Source organism: Zonotrichia albicollis, chromosome 11, assembly GCF_047830755.1.
Source record: "Zonotrichia albicollis isolate bZonAlb1 chromosome 11, bZonAlb1.hap1, whole genome shotgun sequence".
In the NCBI taxonomy this organism is placed as follows: domain Eukaryota; kingdom Metazoa; phylum Chordata; class Aves; order Passeriformes; family Passerellidae; genus Zonotrichia; species Zonotrichia albicollis.
Window position 1 is genome coordinate 17,152,342 of NC_133829.1, and position 21,711 is coordinate 17,174,052.

The 21,711-nt window shown below is 59.6% G+C and overlaps 2 protein-coding genes across 12 annotated transcripts; both read right to left on the reverse strand.

Annotated features, from left to right (window-relative positions):
- Positions 1 to 3,850: 3,850 nt before the first annotated feature.
- On the reverse strand, positions 3,851 to 8,377 carry LOC141730585 (immunoglobulin superfamily containing leucine-rich repeat protein 2-like). Of its 2 annotated transcripts, XM_074549600.1 has the most exons (2): positions 8,143 to 8,377; positions 3,851 to 7,401 (listed from the first exon to the last, which is right to left on the reverse strand). In XM_074549600.1, exon 2 carries the CDS (start codon positions 7,393 to 7,395, stop codon positions 5,299 to 5,301), a length of 2,097 nt encoding a protein of 698 aa, XP_074405701.1. In that variant the 5' UTR covers positions 7,396 to 7,401; positions 8,143 to 8,377; the 3' UTR covers positions 3,851 to 5,298. The 2 variants fall into 2 exon arrangements, with proteins under 2 accessions (XP_074405701.1, XP_074405700.1); XM_074549599.1 differs by having other exon boundaries at positions 3,851 to 8,377.
- Positions 8,378 to 12,254: 3,877 nt separating this feature from the next.
- On the reverse strand, positions 12,255 to 19,515 carry PML (PML nuclear body scaffold). 10 transcript variants are annotated; one of them, XM_074549612.1, is made up of 7 exons: positions 19,391 to 19,515; positions 16,871 to 17,451; positions 14,967 to 15,544; positions 14,449 to 14,486; positions 14,097 to 14,189; positions 13,548 to 13,737; positions 12,257 to 12,859 (listed from the first exon to the last, which is right to left on the reverse strand). In XM_074549612.1, the coding sequence occupies exons 2-7, from the start codon at positions 17,449 to 17,451 to the stop codon at positions 12,771 to 12,773; spliced, it is 1,569 nt and encodes a 522-aa protein (XP_074405713.1). In that variant the 5' UTR covers positions 19,391 to 19,515; the 3' UTR covers positions 12,257 to 12,770. The 10 variants fall into 10 exon arrangements, 8 of the variants coding, with proteins under 8 accessions (XP_074405711.1, XP_074405713.1, XP_074405706.1 ...); XM_074549605.1 differs by having other exon boundaries at positions 16,871 to 17,647; positions 19,391 to 19,490; XM_074549607.1 differs by having other exon boundaries at positions 16,871 to 17,569; positions 19,391 to 19,474.
- Positions 19,516 to 21,711: the final 2,196 nt, after the last annotated feature.

The window sequence follows — 21,711 nt, forward strand, 5'->3', positions numbered from 1 at the left end:
GAGCTCAAAATCCCTTAAAAAACAGTGACCCCAAATCCATGCCCCCCAAAACCCCCTAAAACCCATTAGCACACACCCCTGAGCCCAAATCCCCTAAATACAGTAACCCCAAATCCCTGCCCCCCAAAATCTCCTAAAACCCGTTGGCACACACCTCTGAGCTCAAAATCCCTTAAAATACAGTGACCCCAAATCCCTGCCCCCCAAAATCCCGTAAAACGCGTTAGCACACACCCCTGAGCCCAAATCCCCTAAAAAACAGTGACCCCAAATCCCTGCCCCCCAAAATCTCCTAAAACGCCTTAGCACACACACCCCTAAGCCCAAATCCCCTAAAATACAGTGACTTCAAATTCCTGCCCCCCCAAAATCCTGCCAAACCCCATCAACTCACACCCCAAAGTACCCTAAAACCTGTTAGAACACACTGCTGAACCCCAAAATCCCTTAAAAAACAGTGACCCCCAATTCCCTGCCCCCCAAAATCCCCTAAAACCTGTTGGCACACACCCCTGAACCCAAAATCCCTTAAAAAAGAGTGACCCCAATTCCCTGCCCCCCAAAATCCCCTAAAACCCATTACCCCACACCCGTGAGCCCCAAAATCCTCTGAAAAACCATTATCCCAAATCCCTGTCCCCCAAAATCCCCTAAAACCTTGTCACCCCAGACGCCTGCCCCCCAAAATCGCCTGAAAACCCATTATCCTATTCCCTGTACCCCAAAATCACCTAAAACCCATTACTCCAATTTCCTATACCCCAAAATCTCTCCAAACCCCCGTCCTCCCACACCTCTGCCCCCCAAATCCCCGAAAAACCCCATCAGCCCAATTTCTTGTCCCACAAAATCTCCTAAAACCTGTCCCCACAATTCCCTGCTCCCCCAAATCCTCTAAAACCCCATTACCCCAATTCTCTGTACCCCAAAATAACCTGTCACCACAATTCCCTGTCCCCCAAAATCCCCCCAAACTCCATCACCCCCATCCCTGCCCCCAAAATCTCCTAAAACCCCATCACCCCAAATCCCTGTCGCCCAAGAGCCCCTAAAACCTCATCACCCCAATTCCCTGCCCCTAAAATCCCACAAAACCCAACACCACAATTCCCTGTGCCCCAAAATCTCCCAAAACCCCATCACCCCACACCCCATCACCCCAAAATCCCCCAAAACCCCATCACCCCACACCCCAGTCCCCCAAGATCCCCTAAAATCCATTACTTCACACCTCTGAACCCCAAAACCCCATCACCCCACACCTCTGCCCCCTAAAACCCCCAAAATCTCATCCCCCTCCAAACCCTTGATCCCCAAAATCCCCCAAAACCGCATTTGGGGACACAGGGTGGGGGCAGGGTTTGGGGACACAGGGTGGGGACAGAGTTTGGGGTCAGAGGTTGGGGACAGGTTTTGGGGACCGGGTTTGGGGACAGGGTTTGGGGTCAATCTTTGGGGACAGGAGGTGAGGCCAAGGTTTGGGGACAGTGTTTGGGGACAGGGTTTTTGGACAGGCTTTGGGGACAGTGTTTGGGGACAGGGGTGGGGACAGGGTTTGGGGTCAGTGTTTGGGACAGGCTTTGGGGTCAGGGTTTGGGGACAGGGGTGGGGACAGGGTTTGGGGTCAGTCTTTGGGGGCAGGAGATGAGGCCAAGGTTTAGGGTCAGGCTTTGGGACAGTGTTTGGGGACAGGGTTTGGGAACAGGAGGTGAGAACGGGATTTGGGATCAGGCTTTGGGGTCAGGGTTTTTGGACAGGGTTTGGGCACAGGGTTTGGGGATAGGCTTTGGGGTCAGGCTTTGGGGACAGGAGTTGAGAACAGGGTTTGGGGACAGCATTTGGGGACAGGGAGTGCGGGCTGGCCTTGGGGACAAGGCTCGCAGACAAGGTTTGGGGACAGGGTTTGGGGACACAGGGTGGCAGGGTGACCCCACAGAGGGGTTGTGGGGCCAGGGCTGGGTCAGGAGGGAGGAGAAAATTCCCAAATTCAGAGATGGCACCAGGGATGGCACCCGGGAATGTCCCCAGCGCCACCTCCTCGTGTCCCTGTGGAGAATTCCCAAGAAAAGGTCGGAAAATTGGGATTGTGGGGGTTTCATCCCCCAGATCCCACAAGGGACCGGGAACAGTCCCTGTCCACCGCAAACTGGTCAAACTGGGAATTCACGACTGGTCAAACTGGGACATTCCAAACTGGTCAAACTGGGAATTCCTGCCTGGTCATACTGGAACATTCCCAACTGATCAAACAGGGACATTCCAAACTGGTCCAACTGCGGCATTCCCAAGTGGTGAAACTGGAACATTCCAACTGCTCAAACTAAGAATTCCCTACTGGTCAAACTGGGAATTTCTGACTGGTCAAACTGGGACATCCCCAACTGGTCAAACTGGGCCATCCCTGACTGCTCCAACTGGGAAATTCTGGACTGCTCAAACTAAGAATTCCTTACTGGTCAAACTGGGAATTCCTGACTGGTCAAACTGGGACATTCCCAACTGGTCGAACTGGGAGTTCCCAACTGGTCAAACTGGGACATTCCCAACTGGTCAAACTGGGAAATTTCCGCTGCAGGGCTGGAATTCTCTGCTCATTCCAGCTGTGGGGATTGAGGATTTTTGTGAATTCTGAGCACTCCATGGATGCTTTAACCACTCCCAGCAGGAATTTTTTCCAGAAAAAATGCAAATCCCCACCCCCATTTATCCGTGGCCTCCTGGAGACCAGCAAATCCCGGCTTCATCCTGGATTCCTGGGAATCCACAATTCCCTAATTAAAGGCAGCTGGAATGATTGTTCTTTTCCATTCCTGCCGTGACTCCCGAGCACGACGCTCAATTATGGGAATATCAACAATTATGGGAATATTCGCAATTACTGAAGTATTCACAATTATGGAAATGTCCACAATTATGGAAATATCCACCATTATGGAAATATCCATAATTAATTATGGGAATGGCAACAATTGTGGGAATATCCACAAATAATTATGGGAATGTCAACAAAGATGGGAATATCCAGGCTCTGCCAGGCAGATCCGAACACCTGGAGCAGCCTCGGACTCCCGGGATTTGGGGGATTTTGGGGGATTTTGTGGGGGGATTCGGGAGGGATTTGGGGGATTTTTGCCCTGGAGAAAGGAATGTTGGATTGCCGGGGGGATTTCATCGATGGGATGGGATTGGGAGCAGAAATCAGTGGGAATTTTGGGATGAGTGCTGGGAGCACTTGAGGATCAAGGTGACACCATCAGGGAGAGGAGTTTGGGGAGAAAAAAAGGCAAAAAAAGGAAGGTTTTGGGTGTGATTTTTAACAAAAAAAGAGAGAGATAGGAATTGTAGAAATTCCATCAAAAATTAAATACACTACACATAAAATGATAAATAAAAGATATCTAAAATGACAGAAATCGTATCTAAAATGACAAAAACATATCTAAAATAATAGAAAGCGTATCTAAAATGATGTAAAAATGATAAAAATTATTATTAAGATGGTAGAGAATGATCTGGAAAACGACAGAAAATGATCCATAAAACGATGGAAAACACATCCGTGGGATGTTCCTTGCTCCAGCGGATTCCGATGCTCACCGGGAGAAAATGGAATTCCTTTTTTTTTCCTCTCCGGGGTGAATTTATAGGAAAGATTTAATGGATTTGGGCGATTCCGTTCGCACGCAAACGCGATTTTATGGCCGGAAAAAAAATGAATTGATGTTTTTACGATATTAAAAAACGCGTCAAACACATAAAAGGAGGCGGCCGTGGCGGTGCCACCTCCTGGCTGTCCCCTCCCCGCCCTGGGGACAAAATCCCGGTTTTTCCCCCCAAGCACGGAGGCGGCTCCACTTTCAATCCCTTTTATTGACTCGTCACGGACAGAAGCGCGCAGAGAAGGCGCCCGCGGCTCTCCGCGGCACCGGGGCCGGCACCGGGGCTGGCGGACACCGCGGCCACCGCGGCGACATCGGCCGCGGGCTCCGGGCGCGTCTGCGGCTCACACACTTGGCTACAAGGCTACTCTACCCAAAACACACCGAGGGGAGGGCACGGGGCCGGGAACCGGGAATTGGGGACCGGGGATTGGGGAACGGGGAGCCCCCGGAGCCTCGGGGCGCGGAGCTGTCCCGGAGAGCCCGGTGCTGAATTGGGGAGAGCGGGACCCACCGGGAATGGAAGGGCGAGGACCGGGGAGAACCGGGACCCACCGGGAATGGGAGTGGTGGGAGCGGGGATCACCGAGACCCACCGGGAACGGGAATGGTGGGGACCGGGAAGAATCGGGACCCACCAGGAATGGGAGGGCGGGGACCAGAGATCAGCTCCCGGGAGTGGCGAGGATCGGGGAAAACCGAGACCCACCGGGAATGAGAGTGGGGGGGACCGGGAATCAGCTGCCGAGAATGGTGGGACCGGGGAGAACCAGGACCCACCGGGAATGGGAATGGTGGGGACCGGGAATCAGCTGCCGGGAATGGCGGGACCGGGAAGAACCAGGACTCACCGGGAACGGGAGTGACGGGGACCGAGGATCAGGTCCCGGGAGTGGAGGGGACCGGGGAGGACCGGGACCCACCGGGAACGGGAATGGTGGGACCGGAGAGCACCAATATCCATCGGGGGCTGGAGAGAACCGCCCGGGGGCGGCGGGGACCGGGAATGCCGGCACCCAGCGGGGCGCGGGGAGCATCGCCCGGGAGTGCCGGGGACCGAGGAGCCCCGGGATCCGCCGGGAAGGAGGAAAACCGCCCGGGAGTTGCCGGGACCGGGAATGTCGGCACCCGCCGGGGAAAATCGGGATGCGCCGGAGGGCGGTGGGGACACATCGGGGAGCGGCGGGGACACACCGGGCAGCGGCGGGGACAGCTCCGGCCTCGAGAGGAGAGAACCGGGGAGCAGAGGGGACTCACCGGGCACCGAGGAGCGGCGGGGACTGAACCGATTCCAGCAAAGAGAATTTGGGGCTATCGGCCTTTTTGCTTTTAGCCGTTTTCTCGAGGTTTTTTCGTTTTTTCCTCGGAGGGGAAAGCGAACCCGGGGCTGGCGGGCGGCGGAGGGAGCGGGGGGAGAGGGAATCGTTGTTGCCGCCGAGCCGGCAGCGAGCACCGCCGGTGCCCGAAATGGAAACGAAATCGTGGGAGGCTCATCCCGGGGGCACCGGGCGAGAAGGAGAAGAAGGGGAGGAGGAGAAGGAGGAGGGGAAGGAGAGGCGGGGATGGCTCCGCTCGTTCCCGGAGGTTTTTCCCCGGGCGGAGCGGGGGGTGGGAGCGGGGACAGGGGGATTTGGGGGGCTCAGCGGGGCCGCTGCCGGTAGTTGCCGTTGATCTCCGGGGAGATGGTGACGGCCTCGGCGCCCAGCGGCAGCTTGTCGCTGTACTCGGAGCGCACCTCGAACTCCTCGGCGCCGCCCTTGGACTGCGACTCCGCCATGGAGCTGGCGGCCACGCTCTCCTCCCGCTCCACCTCGGCCGCGCCTTCCCCCTCCCTCCCGCGCCGCCACCGCGCTCCTTCCTCATCCCCCGCCTCCTCCTCCTCCTCTTCCTCCTCCTCCTCGGCCTCGGCCTCGCCGGCACCGAAGTTCTTCTCGGACTCCAGGTAGGAGGCGCGGGGGTCGAAGTCGGCGGCCATGCGCTTCTCCATCTGGTCGGGGTTCTGCGCCTTCATGATGAGCTTGTAGGGCTTGGCCTGCAGCTTGGCGAGCAGGTGGCACCACGTGGCGCCCAGCAGCGGCAGCGTGGCCAGCAGCAGCAAGAAGATGCTGACCACCACGATGATGATGAGCGACGGGATCTCCTTCTTGGTGGTGAACACCACCTGCACGCGGCACTCCTCGCCCGGCGAGCTCAGGCACACCGAGTAGTTGGTGCCGGGGCTCAGGCCCTGGAACCAGTACGAGTTCACGCCGGCCTCGATCTGCGACCACTGCAGCAGGGCGTGGCCCTGGCGGCCCTGCTGGCACAGGTACAGCACGCCCAGGTGGCCCCCGCCGGGCTGGGTGGGCGTCAGCTGCACTCGGGCGTCGCGCTCGGCCACGTCCAGGGCGATGACGCCCAGCTCGAAGCTGTGCCGCTTGAAGTCGCCGCTCTGGTTGAAGGCGTGGTTGGAGATGTACTTGGAGCCGCCCGCCGAGGCCCCGCACTTCTTCTCCAGCCCCGGCGGCTCCAGGGGGACCCGGCCCCGGCCCTCAGGCTCCGGCCCCGCCGCCGAGCCGGGCCGGCTCTGCCGGGTGGGGCCCAGTGCTTTGCCCCTCTCCTCCGGGGTCAGCACGCTGTTCTTGGCCGCCTCCGTGCCGGGTTTCTTGTCGCCCGCCTGCCCCTTTCCGCCCAGCGGGTCCGCACCGGGCAGCGGCGGGTATTTCTGCGGGCCCGCCACGGCCACGCTGACCGAGGAGTGGTTGCTGCCCACCTCGTTGGTGGCCACGCAGGTGTAGGTGCCCTCCTCGCGCTTGCTCAGCTGCGGGATCACCAAGGTGCCGTTCTTGAAGGCCACGAAGCGCTCGGGCTCGGGCCGCGGCTCCTCCTTGGCCGCGCTCTCCGGGCCGCTCCCGCCCAGCTCCAGGCTCTGGCCGGCCGTGCGGATCTTCCAGCGCAGCTCGGGCGGCGGCGAGCCGCTGGCGGCGCAGTGCAGGCTCAGCGTGAGCCCGTCGGGCAGCCCGGCCGCGTCCAGCTCGGGCGAGGAGCCGATGGTGACGGCGGGCGCGGCGCAGCGCATCTCGGGCAGCTTGGCCAGCGGCACGCCGCGGAGGCGCTCGGGCAGCGCGCAGGCGATGGAGTCCTTCTCGGGGATGGAGATGAGCGTGCTCTCCATCCAGCGCTTCAGCCACTGCAGCGAGCAGGAGCACTCGAAGGGGTTGTTGTAGATCTGCAGGTGCGACAGCGAGCCCAGCGAGTCGAAGATGCCCTCGGCCAGCGTGGCGAAGCGGTTGTTGTTGATGCGCAGCGAGCGCAGGTCCTTGAGCGTGCGGAAGGCGTCGGGCGGCACCAGCGCCATGCGGTTGTTGTTCATCTTGAGCAGCTGCAGCGCGCTCAGGTTGCGCAGGTCCCGCCACGGGAACTCCACGATCTGGTTGTGGCTGATGTCCAGGTTCTTGAGCTGCGCCAGCACGGCCAGCGCGCCGGGCTCGATGGTGGCGATCTCGTTGTGCGCCAGCCACAGCGAGCTCACCTGGGTCACCTCGGCGAAGGCGCCGCGGGGCAGCGAGCTGATCTTGTTGGCCGACAGGCTCAGCGTGGTCACGTTGGAGGGCAGCCCCGCGGGCACGGCCTGCAGCTCCTTGTAGGCGCAGTCGGCGAACTGGTGCGCGTACTTGTCCACGCAAGCGCAGGGCTCCGGGCACGCCCGGCCCGAGCCCAGCAGGGCCGCCAGCAGCAGCGCCAGCAGCGGGGCCATGTCCCCCTGGCAGGGCACAGCGCGGGGCTCAGCGCCAGCGCGCCCCGGCCCCGCCCGCCGGCGGGAGGTGGAGGCGGCGGGGCCGCGCCCCATTGTCTGTGCCCGGCTCCCCCCGGCTGCCGCCCGCTGCCTCCCGCGCATCCCCTCCTCGCCCTCGCCCCCGCTTTCCTCCCCTTCCCGTCGGCTCTTCCCACCCTTCTCGCTCTCTTTTTCTCGGCTCAGTCAGGTTTTCCTTCTTCTCTTTCCTGGCCGGCTCTTCCCACCCTTCTCACGCTCTATTTCCAGGCTGGATCAGGTTTTTCCTTCCCTCTCCCCTGCCCGGTTCTTCCCACCCTTCTCACTCTCTATTTCTTGGATTGATCAGGTTTTTCCTTCTCCCTTCCCACCCTTCTCACTCTCTATTTCCCTGCTCAATCAGGTTTTCCTTCTCTCTCCCCTGGCCGGTTTTTCCTACCCTTCTCACTCTCTATTTCTCGGCTCGATTCGGTTTTTCCTTCTCCCTTTCCCAGCCGTCTCTTCTCACCCTTCTCACTTTTTCCCGGCTCTATCAGGCTTTTCCTCCCCCACTCACCCCCCCCTCCCTCAATAACCAACTAATTAACCTCCATTTTCTTTATCCTCTGCTTTCATCTCTTCATCCCCAATTATTCTTTTCGCTTCCCTCTCCCCTCCCTCTCTCCGCCGTCTCTCCCTACTTCATCCCCGCCCTATTCCCCCTCTCCTGTCCGCCTGTCCCCCGCCACTCACCCTCTCCTAGGAGCCTCTCCGCCACCCTCAGCCCTTCCCGGCGCTCCTCATCCTCCCGCTGCCAGCCGGCCGAGGGGCGGGGGGACCGGGGGGACCCCGCCCGCTGCCCCCGCGCCTGCCGGGGCTGAGCTGCGAGCGGCGCCGGGGCCGAGCGGGCTCTGGGCTGCCGAGGCACAGCGAGAGGCAGCGATTTGCATTTCTGCCAGCCTCCCCCTCCGCCCGCCCGCCCGCCACCCCCTTCCTTCTCCCAGCCCACCACCCACTCACCCACCCACCCACCCGGCCGGCGCCGCCCGCGGCCGCTCCCGCGCCGCCGGTACCCCCGAAAATACAGAAATATCCCCCCAGAAAAGCGGGGGCGCCGGTGCTGCTCGGCCCGCGGGCGTTCTCCGCCGCTCGGCCGCTGTTCAGCGGTTCTCCCGGAGCGGCGGCGATGCCGTCGGGGCGCGGCTCCCCCCGTCCCGCCCGCGCATCCCTGGGAGGATGGAGGAAAAGCAGGTGGGAGCCTCCCGTGCTGCTATTCCCGATCCACGCGGGAATTCCAGCGGCGGTGCCGGCCCGTGCGGGCGCTCAGCGCGCCTGGAGCCCGCAGGGAGGACGGGGAAGGGAGCGGGGAGGACGCTGTTCCCGCATTCCGCCCCCGGAGCGTTCCCTCCGCGGGAAAGCGGGATCGGGGAGCGCGGGGTGCCCCGGGCCCCGGGCGGGAACCATCGATCCGGGCAGGGATCGATCCCGCCGAGCCCGAGCCCGAGCCCGGGGAGAGAGACCAGGGCAGGGCCGGGGGGCTGGGGGGGCGAGGGACTCCTCCCGGTGTCGCCGACACGGCTGAGTCGCGACAGAGAGCGGCCCCGCCCCGGGCTGTGCCTGCCGGCAACAGCCCCCATTCCCAGGAATGGATGGATGGATGGATGGATGGATGGATGGATGGATAGATGGATGATGGATGGATAATGGATGGATGGATGGATGATGGATGGATCCATGGATGGATGGATGGATGGGTGGATGATGGATGGATGGATGGATGGATGATGGATGGATGATGGATGGATGGATGGATGGATGGATGGATGGATGGATGATGGATGGATGGATGATGGATGGATGGATGGATGGATGGATGGATCCATGGATGGATGGATGGATGATGGATGGATCCATGGATGGATCCATGGATGGATGGATGGATGATGGATGGATGGATAAAGAATGGATGGATGATGGATCCATGCATGGGTGGATCCATGGAGAGCACAGATCCGTTCCCATCCCCACACCAGATTTATCCCATTATTTTCCCATCTCGTTTCCCCCTTTCCCTCTCCTCACTCCCTTTTTCCTGTGTTCATTTGGGAATTTATTGATGGGTCCGGGAATTACTGATCACATCCCATCAGGATCATCAATGTCATTCCAGCAGAGCCATTCACAGCCCTAAAACCACCTGGAAAATGGGATTTCCTTGGTATGGAAGGGAAATTTGCGACAGTGGGATTTTTGTGGTATTTTTAGACATATTTCTCCAGGATTTGGGGTTTTTGGGAGCTGTTCTGCCCCCCTGGAAGTGTCAGCCCCGTTTTTTGGAATGAATGAGCTTTGGGGCAGGATCAGGGCAGGGAAAAGCTCATCCTGATCCCACAGCCTGGGAGTGTGGGAATAACATCCTGGATCCTTTGGGCTCTCTGCTGGATTGGGAATAATGTCCTTGATCCTTTAGGATTGCTGCTGGGTCAGGAATAACATCCTGATCCTTTGGGATCACTGTGGGATTGGGAATAACATCACAGCGTCAGTGTCACACATATCAGTGTCACAGTGTCACCGTGTCAGTGTCACAGGGTCACCGTGTCAGTGTCACAGTGTTGGTGTCCCTGCGTTGTTGTCCCCAGTGTCACAGGGTCAGCGTCACCAATGTCACACGTTTCAGTGTCACAGCGTCACAGTTGTCACTGTCCCCAGTGTCACCAATGTCACAAGGCCAGTGTCACAGGGTCAGTGTCAGAAGTGTCAGTGTCCCCAGTACCCCCATGTCAGTGTCACCAATGTCACACATTTCAGTGTCACAGGCTCAATGTCCCCATGCCGGTGTCCCCAGTAACACAGAGTCAGTATCGCCAGTGTCACCAATGTCACATATGTGAGTGTCACACGTGTCAGTGTCACCAGTATCACCGTGTCAGTGTCACGGGGTCGCAGTGTCAGTGTCACACATGTGAGTGTCACACATGTGAGTGTCACAGCATCGGTGTCACACGTGTCAGTGTCACCAATGTCACCATGTCACTGTCCCACGTGTCAGTGTCACAGGGCGTCCCCAGTGTCACAGGGTCAGTGTCACAGGCTCAGTGTCACCAATGTCACACGTTTCAGTATCACAGGGTCAGTGTCCCCATGCCGGTGTCCCCAGTGACACAGAGTCAGTATCGCCAGTGTCACCAATGTCACATGTGTGAGTGTCACACGTGTCAGTGTCACCAGTATCACCATGTCAGTGTCACGGGGTCACAGTGTCAGTGTCACGGGGTCGCAGTGTCAGTGTCACACATGTGAGTGTCACAGCATCGGTGTCACACGTGTCAGCGTCACCAATGTCACCATGTCACTGTCCCATGTGTCAGTGTCACAGGGCGTCCCCAGTGTCTCAGGGTCAGTGTCACAGGCTCAGTGTCACCAATGTCACACGTGTCAGTGTCACAGGGCGTCCCCAGTGTCACACGTGTCAGTGTCACAGGCTCAGTGTCCCCATGTCGGTGTCCCCAGTGTCACAGAGTCAGTATCGCCAGTGTCACCAATGTCACATGTGTGAGCGTCACACGTGTCAGTGTCACCAGTATCACCAGGTCAGTGTCACCAGTGTCACCGTGCTAGTGTCACCAGTGTCACCGTGTCAGTGTCACACATGTGAGTGTCACAGCATCAGTGTCACACGTGTCAGCATCACCAATGTCACCATGTCACTGTCTCATGTGTCAGTGTCACAGGGCGTTCCCAGTGTCACAGGGTCAGTGTCACGGGCTCAGTGTCACCAATGTCACACGTGTCAGTGTCACAGGCTCAGTGTCCCCGTGTCGGTGTCCCCAGAGCAGCGCCAGCCCGCGAGCCGCTGTGCAAGGGGGACACCTGGTGGTGGCACTGCCCTGTCACAGCCAACCCCGCGCGGCGACACTGCCACCCAGTGCCACCTCACCTGCATGGGGACATCCAGTGCCACCCGCATGGGACACCGAGTGCCATTTGGGAATCCCAAAACTGGGATCTGGGAACCCCAAATCTGGCTGGGATTGAGGCAGGAGCACTCAAATCATGGGAAATTTTTTGAGCCCCAAAAATGGGATGTGGGAATCCCAAACCCAGCCAGGACTGAGGCAGGAATGCTCAAATCCCGGGAATTTAATCCATGGAAAACATTCCTGGAATGGGGAGCCCCAAAAGTGGGATCTGGGAATTCCAAACCAGCCATGACTGAGGGAGGAACACACAAATCCCAGGAATTTTGGGGGCCCCAAAAGTGGGATCTAAAAATCCCAAATCCAGCCAGGATTGAGGCAGAAATGTGCAAATCCCTGGAATTTAATCCATGGAAAATATTCCTGGAGTGGGGAACCCCAAAATTGGGATCTGGGAATCCCAAATCCAGACAGAATTGAGGTAGGAACAGTCAAATCATGGGAATTTTGTGAGCCCTAAAAGTGGGAATCCCAAATCCAGCTGGGATTGAGGCAGGAACGCACAAATCCCGGGAATTTAATCCATGGAAAATATTCCTGGGGCTGGGGTGTCCCAAATAAAAAAAATGGGATCTGGGAAAAAAGCAGAGCCCTGAATTCATTCCCTGTTTTCCCTCGGGACAATCCCACACTGTTATCCTGGGAAAGGGAAATTCCATTTCCCTCTTTTCCTGGATTTTTGTGGGAATGTGGCTGGAACAGACTCCTCCACTCATGGAATGCAGGAATTTTATCCCTGGGATCTCTCCTTGTCCTCGGGAACTTTTCCTGTCCCTAAAATGCCAGGATCGGTGCCTGGAGCAGGGAGCTGGGACAGGTTTCACCCCAGAATTCCCAGGTTTTCCCTCTGCTCAGGATTTTTTGGGAATAGCAAAGTGGAAAGAAGAGGAAGAAGCTGGAATTTTATCCCAGAGCAGATTTATTGAGGGGAGACATAAAAAACCTGGGATTTTAAGCCCTCATTACACCAGGAAACCGACCCCAATCCCAATCCTAATCCCAATCTCAATCCCAATCCTAATCCCAATCCCAATCCCATGGAATTCCCAGCTCCAAGTGCTGATGGGGGATCCCAGAGGGGATCCCACCCTTGGGATCATCTCCCCACCTTTGGGGGGGCTCAGGAACAGGATCCGCCAGCACAGATCCCAACTCCCATCCCAAATTTTATTTTGGGATCAACGCAGACAGGATTTAAGAGGAGAACAACATTCCCAGGAAACCTCAAAGCATTGAAGGGGAGATCCCAGCAGATCCAGGTGGGATTTGAGGGCACTCTGGCACACCAGAGCTCAGTCCAAGAATAAATTTGGGATTGGCCAAGAAGAGGAAAGTCCAAGCAGAAATCTGGGAATGGGAGGCCGGGAATTGCGGGATGAGGCCGGAGGATCCCGTGGGATGTCAGCACGGGGGCGGCTCTGGTGTCACCGTCACCACCACGGTGTCCTCGTCGCTGTCGTCAGAGCTGCAGATGATGATGCTGCCGCCCTCTGCAAGGGAAATCCCAAAATTCCGGATCCCACGGGATCAACGTTCCTGAGGTTTGCACCAGGAACCAACCAGAGCGTGGGGGCAATGGTGGTGACTGTGTGGATCCTGAATTCCATGGATCTTTCACTCCATGGATCTTTCACTCCATGGATCTCCACCCCATGGATCCTTCATCCCACAGATCCTGAATCCTATGGATCCTGAATCCCACGGATCCTGAATTCCATGGATCCCTCAACCCATGGATCCCTCATCCCACAGATCCCTGACCACATGGAACCTTCACCCCATGGATCCTGAATTCCATGGATCCTCCACCCCATGGATCCTCCACCTCATGGATCCTTCATTCCATGGATCCTTCATCCCACGGTTCCCTCATCCCACAGATGCCTCATCCCAATGTTCCCTCATCCCAGTGATCCCTCATCCCATGGATGTTTCACTCCATGGATCCTTCATCCCATGGATCCCTCACCCCATTGATCCTTCATCCCACAGATCCCTCATCCCAGTGTTCCCTCAGCCCATGGATTCCTCATCCCATGGATCCCTCACCCTACGGATCTGGATCCTCCCCCCCTTTGGCCAAGATTCCCATGCAACAGGGGCACAGAAAGGCCGGGAATGATCCCATGGGATGAGGAAAAGCGGGACAGCAGGGACGGTGACATTCCCGGTGCCCACCTGTGTCACCGGCATGGACACAGTTGTGCCGTGATGTGGAGGGGCCGGGCTCCGTCGGGAATTCCCACTGGGATTTGGGACGGCTGGGGCCTGGCTCGTGGTCACATTCCAGCTTCAGGAGTTTGGGAGACACCTGGCTGCCCCTCTCCGTGCTGGGCAGCGGCCGCTTCCAGCAGGGCAGCGGGAGAGGCTGGAAAAGTGGGATCGGGATTGGGGTGGGATTGGGGTTGGGGTTGGGATCTGGGATGGGATTGGCGGTGGGATTGGAGTGGGATTGGGAAGGGATTGGGATTGGGATCAGGGTTGGGATTGGAGTGGGATTGGGGTGGGATTGGGGTTGGGATTGGATTTGAGTTGGGATAGGGATTGGAGTGGTATTGGGGTTGGGATTGGTTTAGGGACTGGGGTGAGATTGGCATTGGGATTGGGATTGGAGTGTGATTGGGATTGGGATGAGATTGGGGTTGGGATTGGGGTGGGATCAGGATTGGGATTGGGATCTGGGATGGGATTGGGGGAGATTGGGATTGGGATCCCAGCGGATCTCACCTGGTTGGGACAGAGGGACCTCACCTCCTCCACATGGATCTCCTCCAGGCTGGGGGAGACGCTGCGGGGTTTGGGAAGGGTTGGATCCTCTTCCTGCGGGAAGAGTGGGGAGTTGGGATGGACTTGGGTCCCAGTGGAGGGGCGGGAACACCCTCGGGAATGGGGAAACTGAGGCACGGAGGGTTTGAAATGGGTCTGGGGGCTGCTCCCGTGGTCATGGAATTCCCCAGGGATGGAGCAGTGCCTGGTGGGATGTGGGAATTCGTGGGTGAGGAAACGCTGGAATACCGGGATGGGGAGGGAAAGGAGAGGTGCAGGTTTGGGATGGGGCAGGAGCACCCCGATGTCTCACCAGGTTGTTCTCCAGGCCCACCTCGACCTCAGGGACATCTGGGAACGGAGAAAACCGGGATGAGACCCCGAGCTGGAGCCTCCAGAGCCAGGAAAATCCCGCCTGGCAGCTCCAAACCCCTTCCCTGGGAATAAGAGTACCCAGAGCCACCGGGATTGGGGGACACCCAGAGGGCTCCACAAAAAAAAAAAACGGAGCAAATCCCGGTTCTGGGGGTGAGGGGCTGGAGCAGGGAAAATGGGGAGAGGAGGAGGAGGGGAAGAAGGAGAAGGAGAAGGAGAAGGAGAAGGAGAAGGAGAAGGAGAAGGAGAAGGAGAAGGAGAAGGAGAAGGAGAAGGAGAAGGAGAAGGAGAAGGAGAAGGAGAAGGAGAAGGAGAAGGAGAAGGAGAAGGAGAAGGAGAAGGAGAAGGAGAAGGAGGATCCAGCGCTGTCCCTGCTCACCGAGGGCGCTTTGCCGCCCAGCCCGGAGCTCCCTCCCCAGCCCGGCCCGGCCCAGCCCAGCCCGGCCCAGCGCTCACCCGGCCGGCCCGTGACGCGCTGCACCAGCGCCCGCAGCCGCGCCCGGCACTCGGCGAAGTCGGGCGGCTCTCGGAGCTCGGGGGGCTCGGGCGGCCGCAGCCGCCGCAGCTCCAGCAGCGCCGCCTTGACGAAGGGCTGCATGTCCATGAGCTCCTGCTCGCCGCCGTAGCGCCCCAGCCTCTCCACCAGCCTCTCGGCCGCCTCCAGCCGCAGCAGCGCGCCCTCGGCCCCGCTCAGCTCCTCCGCCAGCGCGCTCCGCCCGCGCTCCGGCCGCGCCTCCAGCAGCGCCCGCAGCTCCTCGGCCTCGCTGCGCACCAGCTCCTGCAGGCGCTCGGCGCTGGCGCGGACGCGCTCCCGCAGCAGCTCCCGCTGCTCCTCCCGCCGCGCCGCCTCGCCCCGCAGCCGCCCCAGCGCCGCCTCGAAGGAGCGGCGGAGGCGCCGCAGGTCCCGGCGCAGCGAGCGCAGCTCGTCCTGGCGGCGGCGGCTCTCGGCGCGCAGGTCGCGGAAGGGAGCGTGGCGAGTGTCCAGCAGCGCGCACGGACAGCACAGAGCCCGCTCGCAGCGCGGGCAGTAGATGCTGGCAGGGGACACACGGGGGGCGTCAGGGAGCGGTGGCAGCAGGGACACAGAGGGGGGACAGCCGGGAGGTGCTGAGGGGTACCGGGATTGGCTCCCGGGATGGGGGACAGGGACACGGGGCAGGGAGGGACAGGGGTCAGCGATGGACAGGGGTCAAGGGATGGACACTGGGCAGCAATGGGCAGTGGTCAGTGATGGACAGGGGTCAGTCATGGACATGGGTCAGGGAGGGACAGGGGTCAGGCATGGTCAGTGGTCAGTGATCGTCAGAGGGCAGGGATGGACAGAGTCAGTTATGGTCAGTGATGGTCAGCGATGGTCAGTGATGGTCAGTGATGGTCAGCGATGGTCAGTGCCCATCCCAGGACATCCCAGACCACGTCCAGCCCTCTCTAGAGCCTTTCCCCAAATCCCTGCTGGAGCTCCCCGGGGTCTCTGGGGGGTCACTGCCATCAGTCCCCAATGGCAGAGCTTTGGGGACAGGAGATTTGGGGACAGGAGGGGATTTGGGAGCTGTGTGAGATTTTGGGACAGGATAGATTTGGGCCCATCCCACTCCAGCACATTCCAGGCTGGAGCATCACCCCCAAACCTCCTGGAGCAGGGCAGGATTTGGGGACAGGGTGAGATTTGGGGACAGGACAAGATTTGGGGGACAGGACAAGATTTGGGGACAGGATGAGGTTTGGGGGCAGAATGAGTTTGGGGGGCAGAATGAGTTTTGGGAAAAGGGCGACACTTTGGGCAGAGGACAAGGTTTGGGGACAGCATGAGATTTGGGGACAGTACGAGGTTTGGGGGACGGGATGAGATTTGGGGCCATGGCAATGTTTGGGGCAAGGCCAAGATGTGAGGACAGTGGGAGATTTGGGGCCAGGACAAGATTTAGGGACAGGACAAGGTCTGGGGCCAGGACAAGATTTGGGGACAGGACAAGATTTGGGGATGGGATGAGATTTGGGGACGGGACAAGATTTGGGGCCATGGCAATGTTTGGGGACAGACTGAGGTGCGGGGACAGTGTGAGGTTTGGGGATAGGACGAGGTTTGGGGACAGGATGAGATTTGGGGATGGGATGAGATTTGGAGACGGGACAAGATTGGAGGACAGGACGATGTTTGGGACCAGGACAAGATTTGGGGCAGGGATGAGGTCTGGGGCCAGGACAAGATTTGGGGCCAGGACAAGATTTGGGGCAGGGATGAGGTCTGGGGCCAGGACAAGATTTGGGGCAGGGACACGATTTGGAGATAGGACAAGATTTGGGGCCGGGATGAGGTTTGGTCCCACGCCCCCATTTGAGGCTGGGCACGGCGCTCCCACCTGCACACGCGGCTCTCCTCGGGGTGGCTGTCGCTGGAGCAGAAGAGGCTGCAGGAGCCGCGCGTGTCCTCCAGGAACTGCCGCGCCGAGCCCGCCCGCAGCTCCTCCACCCTGCGCACCCGGTGCGCCTTCTTCTTGTGCCACCACTGGTGCTCCTCCAGGCAGCGCCCGCAGAAGAACTCCTCGCAGTCCGAGCACCACACCAGCGCCGCCTCGGCGCGGCAGCGGCTGCAGCCGGGCCCGCCCGAGCTGCGGATCTGCCGCCAGAGCTGCAGGCGGCTCCGCAGGTTGCAGAAGAGCAGGTTGTCCACGGCCGGAGCGCCCGTGGCCGCCTGGCAGCGCGGGCACTGCTTGGTGTCGCTCAGGCAGCCCGGGCACAGCGTGTGCAGGCAGCGCAGCAGCCGCGGCTGCGCCGAGTCCTGCCCGCAGCCATCGCACCGCAGGAACTGGAAATCTTCGTCTTCATCCTCATCCTCGCCCTCGCCCTCCGCCGCCGCCGGGCACGGAGGGGAGGCCGGCGCGGCGGGGCCCGGCTCTGGGTGAGGCTCCGGTTCCGCTTCTGGCTCCGGTTCCGTCTCCATCTGCAGAGATGCGGGATTGTCCCGTGGGATGGAGGAAGTTGGGGCTCGGCCCCGTGAATCCCGCTCGGGGTTCTGCTGTCCCGCCCCTCGCAGGTTCCTCCCCGAGCTCTCGGCCTTCCTGGAATTTGGGATTTCCCAAGCGACGGTGGAAACGAAAGCAAAACGGTTTCGGCGCCGCCGCGGCCACCGCCCCTTCCTGCTCCGACGGAGGAAAAAGAGGGAACACCCTGGCAGCGACCCCAAACCTCCCGGGCAGCGACCCCAAAACCCTCTTGGTGGTGACCCCCAAACCTCCCGGCAGCGACCCCGAAACCCCCTCGGCAGTGACCCCCAAACCTCCCGGGCAGCGACCCCAAAACACCCCAGCAACTCTGTCCCCAGCACCAGCCCTGTCCCCAAAGGTTTCCCCAGGGGTATCCCCATCCCTGTCCCCAGCCCTGTCCCCATAGATGTCCCCAGAGGTGTCCCCAGAGGTGTCCTCCTCGCCACTCCTCACTCCCAGCTCGGCAGCGCGGACAAACACCCCCCGGTCCCGCCAGTAAATATTTGGGGGAGCCAGAAAAAGCCGGGATCCCCTTCCCAGCCCGCCCCACAAACGCGCCCGCCCCCTCTCCCCGGGACAGGAACCGCCCGTGGGTGCCTCGGGGGCTCCGCTGTGTCCCCTCGGGGGGCTTCGGTTTGTCCCCTCGGGGGGCTCCGCTTTGTGCCTGTGTCCCCCGGTTTGTCCCCGCGTCCCCCCGGTACCTGCGGGGTCGCGGCGGGGCCGGGAGCGGCGGGAGGAGGAGCGGGGAGAGGGCGGGACAGAGGGACGGACGGACGGAGGGACGGACGGACGGAGGGAGGGAGGGGAGACCGGGAGCTGTGGGGCGGTGCCGGGGGAATCCGGGTGTGCGGGAACCGGAGGAGTGCGGGATCGGGACTGGGATTCTGGGATGGGGATTTTGGGATTGGGATGGGGATTCTGGGATGGGGATCGGGATATGGGACCGGGATGGGGAATGAGGATGGGGGTATGGGACCGGGATCGGGATGTGGGAACTGGATGAGGATATGGGACCGGGATGGGGCTGTAGGATCGGGATGGGGGACCGGGATAGGGCTGTGGGATCGGGATGTGGGACCGGGATGGGGCTGTGGGATCAGGATGTGGGACCGGGATGTGGGATCGGGATGGGGATGTGGGATCGGGATGGGGGTTCAGGGACCGGGATGGGGATGTGGGATCGGGATGAGGATATGCGGTTGGGATCGGGATGTGGGAACTGGATGGGGACGTGGGACCGGAATGTGGGACCGGGACCGGGATAGGAATGTGAGATATGGGACGGGGATGGGAATGTGGGATCGGGATGGGGTTATGGGATGGGGATTGAGGATATGGGACGGGGATTGGGATGTGGGATTGGGATGTGGGACCGGGACCGGGATGGGGCTGTGGGGTCGGGATGGGGATTCAGGGACCGGGATGGGAATGGGGATGTGGGACCGGGATGCAGTTGTGGGATCGCGGTGGGGATGTGGGGTCGGGATCAGGATGGGGATGTGGAACCGGGATTCAGGCACCGGGAAGGGGATGCGGGATCAGGATGGGGATGTGGGACCGGGATTCAGGCACCGGGAAGGGGACGATCCCGGCCCCGGGAAGGCGCTGCCGGTTCCGTGGGGGCGGTTCCGGTGTCCGAGCCCCGCCCCCGCCGCTCCGGGCCCGCTCCGTCCCCATTGTCCCCGCGGTGGGGCCGCGCCAGCCCCGCCCTGTCCCGAGGGACATTCCCGGCCCCATTCCCGGCCCCATTCCCGGCCCCATTCCCACCCCGCCACACGCAGGGGGTGGCACCGCCACAAGGCCGGGGCGGGGATTTTGGGGACAAAACTCCGCCCCTGTTATGGCCGGGGCGCCGCGATCCCAAATCCCCGCGTTCCCGGATCGGGATGCGCTCACCGGGCCGGGATTTGGGATCAGATCCGCTCCGGCGCTGTCACATGACGGAGCCACCAGGAAGCGCCGCCGCTCCTCTTTCCTGTCCCCAACCCCGCGCTGGCGACAACGCCACCTCGCCAGTGGCGCCAGTGTCGCCAGAGCGGGGCCGGGACCGCGAGAGGATCCCGGAGCTCCGGGGCATTGTCCCCGCCGTGGCACCTGGGGTGGCACCGCTCGGGTTTGTCACCCGGGGTGGCACCGCTCGGGTTTGTCGCCTGGGGTGGCACCGCTCGGGTTTGTCACCCGGGCTGGCACCGCTCGGGTTTGTCGCCTGGGGTGGCAGCGAAAAAAACCCAAAAGATTTCATCAGTCCTCAGCCCAGCTGACCCCAAAGCTCGTCCTGGTGTCCCTGGAATGTCACCAAGCCCAGGTGACCCCAAACTCTGTCACTCCCCAGGTGACCCCAAATCCTCCAGTGCCACCACCCCAGGTGACCCCAAACCCTTCAGTGGTGTCCCTTAAGTGTCCCCAACCCAAGTGACCCCAAATCCTTGAATGTCACCCTGATCCCCGGTGACCCCAAATCCTGCCCTGGTGTCCCTCAATGTCCCCAACCCAAATGACCCCAAATCCTCCAGTGTCATTCTGACCCCAGTGACCGCAAAACCCTGCTCTGGTGTCCCCTGAGTGCCACCACCCCGGGTGACCCCAAACCTCACCCTGGTGACCCCAAATCCTGCCCTGCTGTCCCTGGAGCGTCCCCAATCCCGGGGAACCGCCAATCCTCAAATGTCACCAAGCCCAGGTGACCCCAAACCCTTCTGTGGTGGCTCTGAGTGTCCCCAAAGCTCGTCCTGGTGTCCCTTCAGTGTCACCAAACCCAGGCGACCCCAAACTCCATAACAGTCGGGATTGGGGTCCTGGAATTCCCTGGGATTTGCCCCATTTGGGGTCCCATTCCCAACCCCAAAAAACCCCAGTGATCCCATGGGATTCTCCTGTTCCCAGCTGGAATTCCCATGGAAACCCCAATCCAGAGCAGGAAATCCTCGCTCCAGGGGGAATTCCCAAATATTCCCAAATATCCCAAAGGGGATCCCTGAAATTCCCAAGAAATCCCAGGAGATTCTGGGAAATCCACCCCGAAGGAATTCCCAAGGATTTGGAGGGGCTGGAGAGGGAAATCTGGGATTAGGAAAAATGGGAATGCCAGGATCCCAAATCCCAAAAATCCTTTTTTTTTTTTTTTTTTTTTTTTTTTCCCTGGAGTTTTGGCCCTTGGAAAGGGGGAAGAGCTCAGAATTCCCATTGGGATTTGGGATCAGCCTTTTTTCCAGGAGGGAATTTGGGATCCTGGATGGGATTTTTCCCAATTTTTCCTACCTTTGGAGCTTCCTGATCCCAAAAATCCCAGGAATCCCTCTGGAATCAGACCCCCCCTCCTCCAGTTGGGATTTTTCCCAGGAAGAACCTCTGGGAAAAGGGAAAAGCTCTTCCCAAATTCCCATTTTTCCATGGATTTTTTTACATTCTGGAAAATCCGGGAATGGGAACAAATCGGGGGTCATTTTTTGGGATAAAATCCCAGTTTGGAATGAGAGGCAGAAATTTCACCCCCAGGAACTCCAAACCCCGTAATTCCGATCCTGCTCCAAGGATTGTTTGGAATTCTCGGATCCCACCAGGATAAACAATCCTTGGAATTCCTGTGCTCAGAATTCCCTCCCCCAATCCCAAAAGCGGCTCTGAAATTCCCTTTTCCTGCTTTTTTTTCCCTCTTTTTTTATGGGATTTTGGGGTTTTCCCACTGCCATCCCCGAATCCCAGGATTTTGTGGGGCTGGGAAAGGAAAAATTTGGGAGTTCTGGTGGGGATTTTGGGGTTTTTCATGGATTTGGGGATTTATGGGAAAGGGAAGAGCTGGGATTTGGTCCCCTTGGATTTGGGATGAAAAACTGGGAATTGTGGGATCACCTCAGCTGGAATTCCTTGGGATGAGATTCCGAGGGGGATTTGGGATTTGGGGTGATCCAAATCCTTGGATTTGGGAAAGAATTCCCGGCTCCAAATCCTCATGGATTCCTTCCCAATCCAGGTTTTTATGGGATCATCCCTCAGGGTTTTTTTGGGATCTTCCCTCAGTTTTCCCAGGATCCAGAGAGATTTTGATCCTAAAAGCTCCGGAAGAGCCCAAACCCCAACCCCAGAGCTGGGAATGAGGGAAAAATCTGGGGAAAATCTGGGAAAACCCCAAAGAAATCTGGGATGAGACAAAACCCTAGGAATTCCCAGAGCTCCCAAAATTCCTGGGATTAAAACTCAGCTTTTAGGAAAAATGGGAT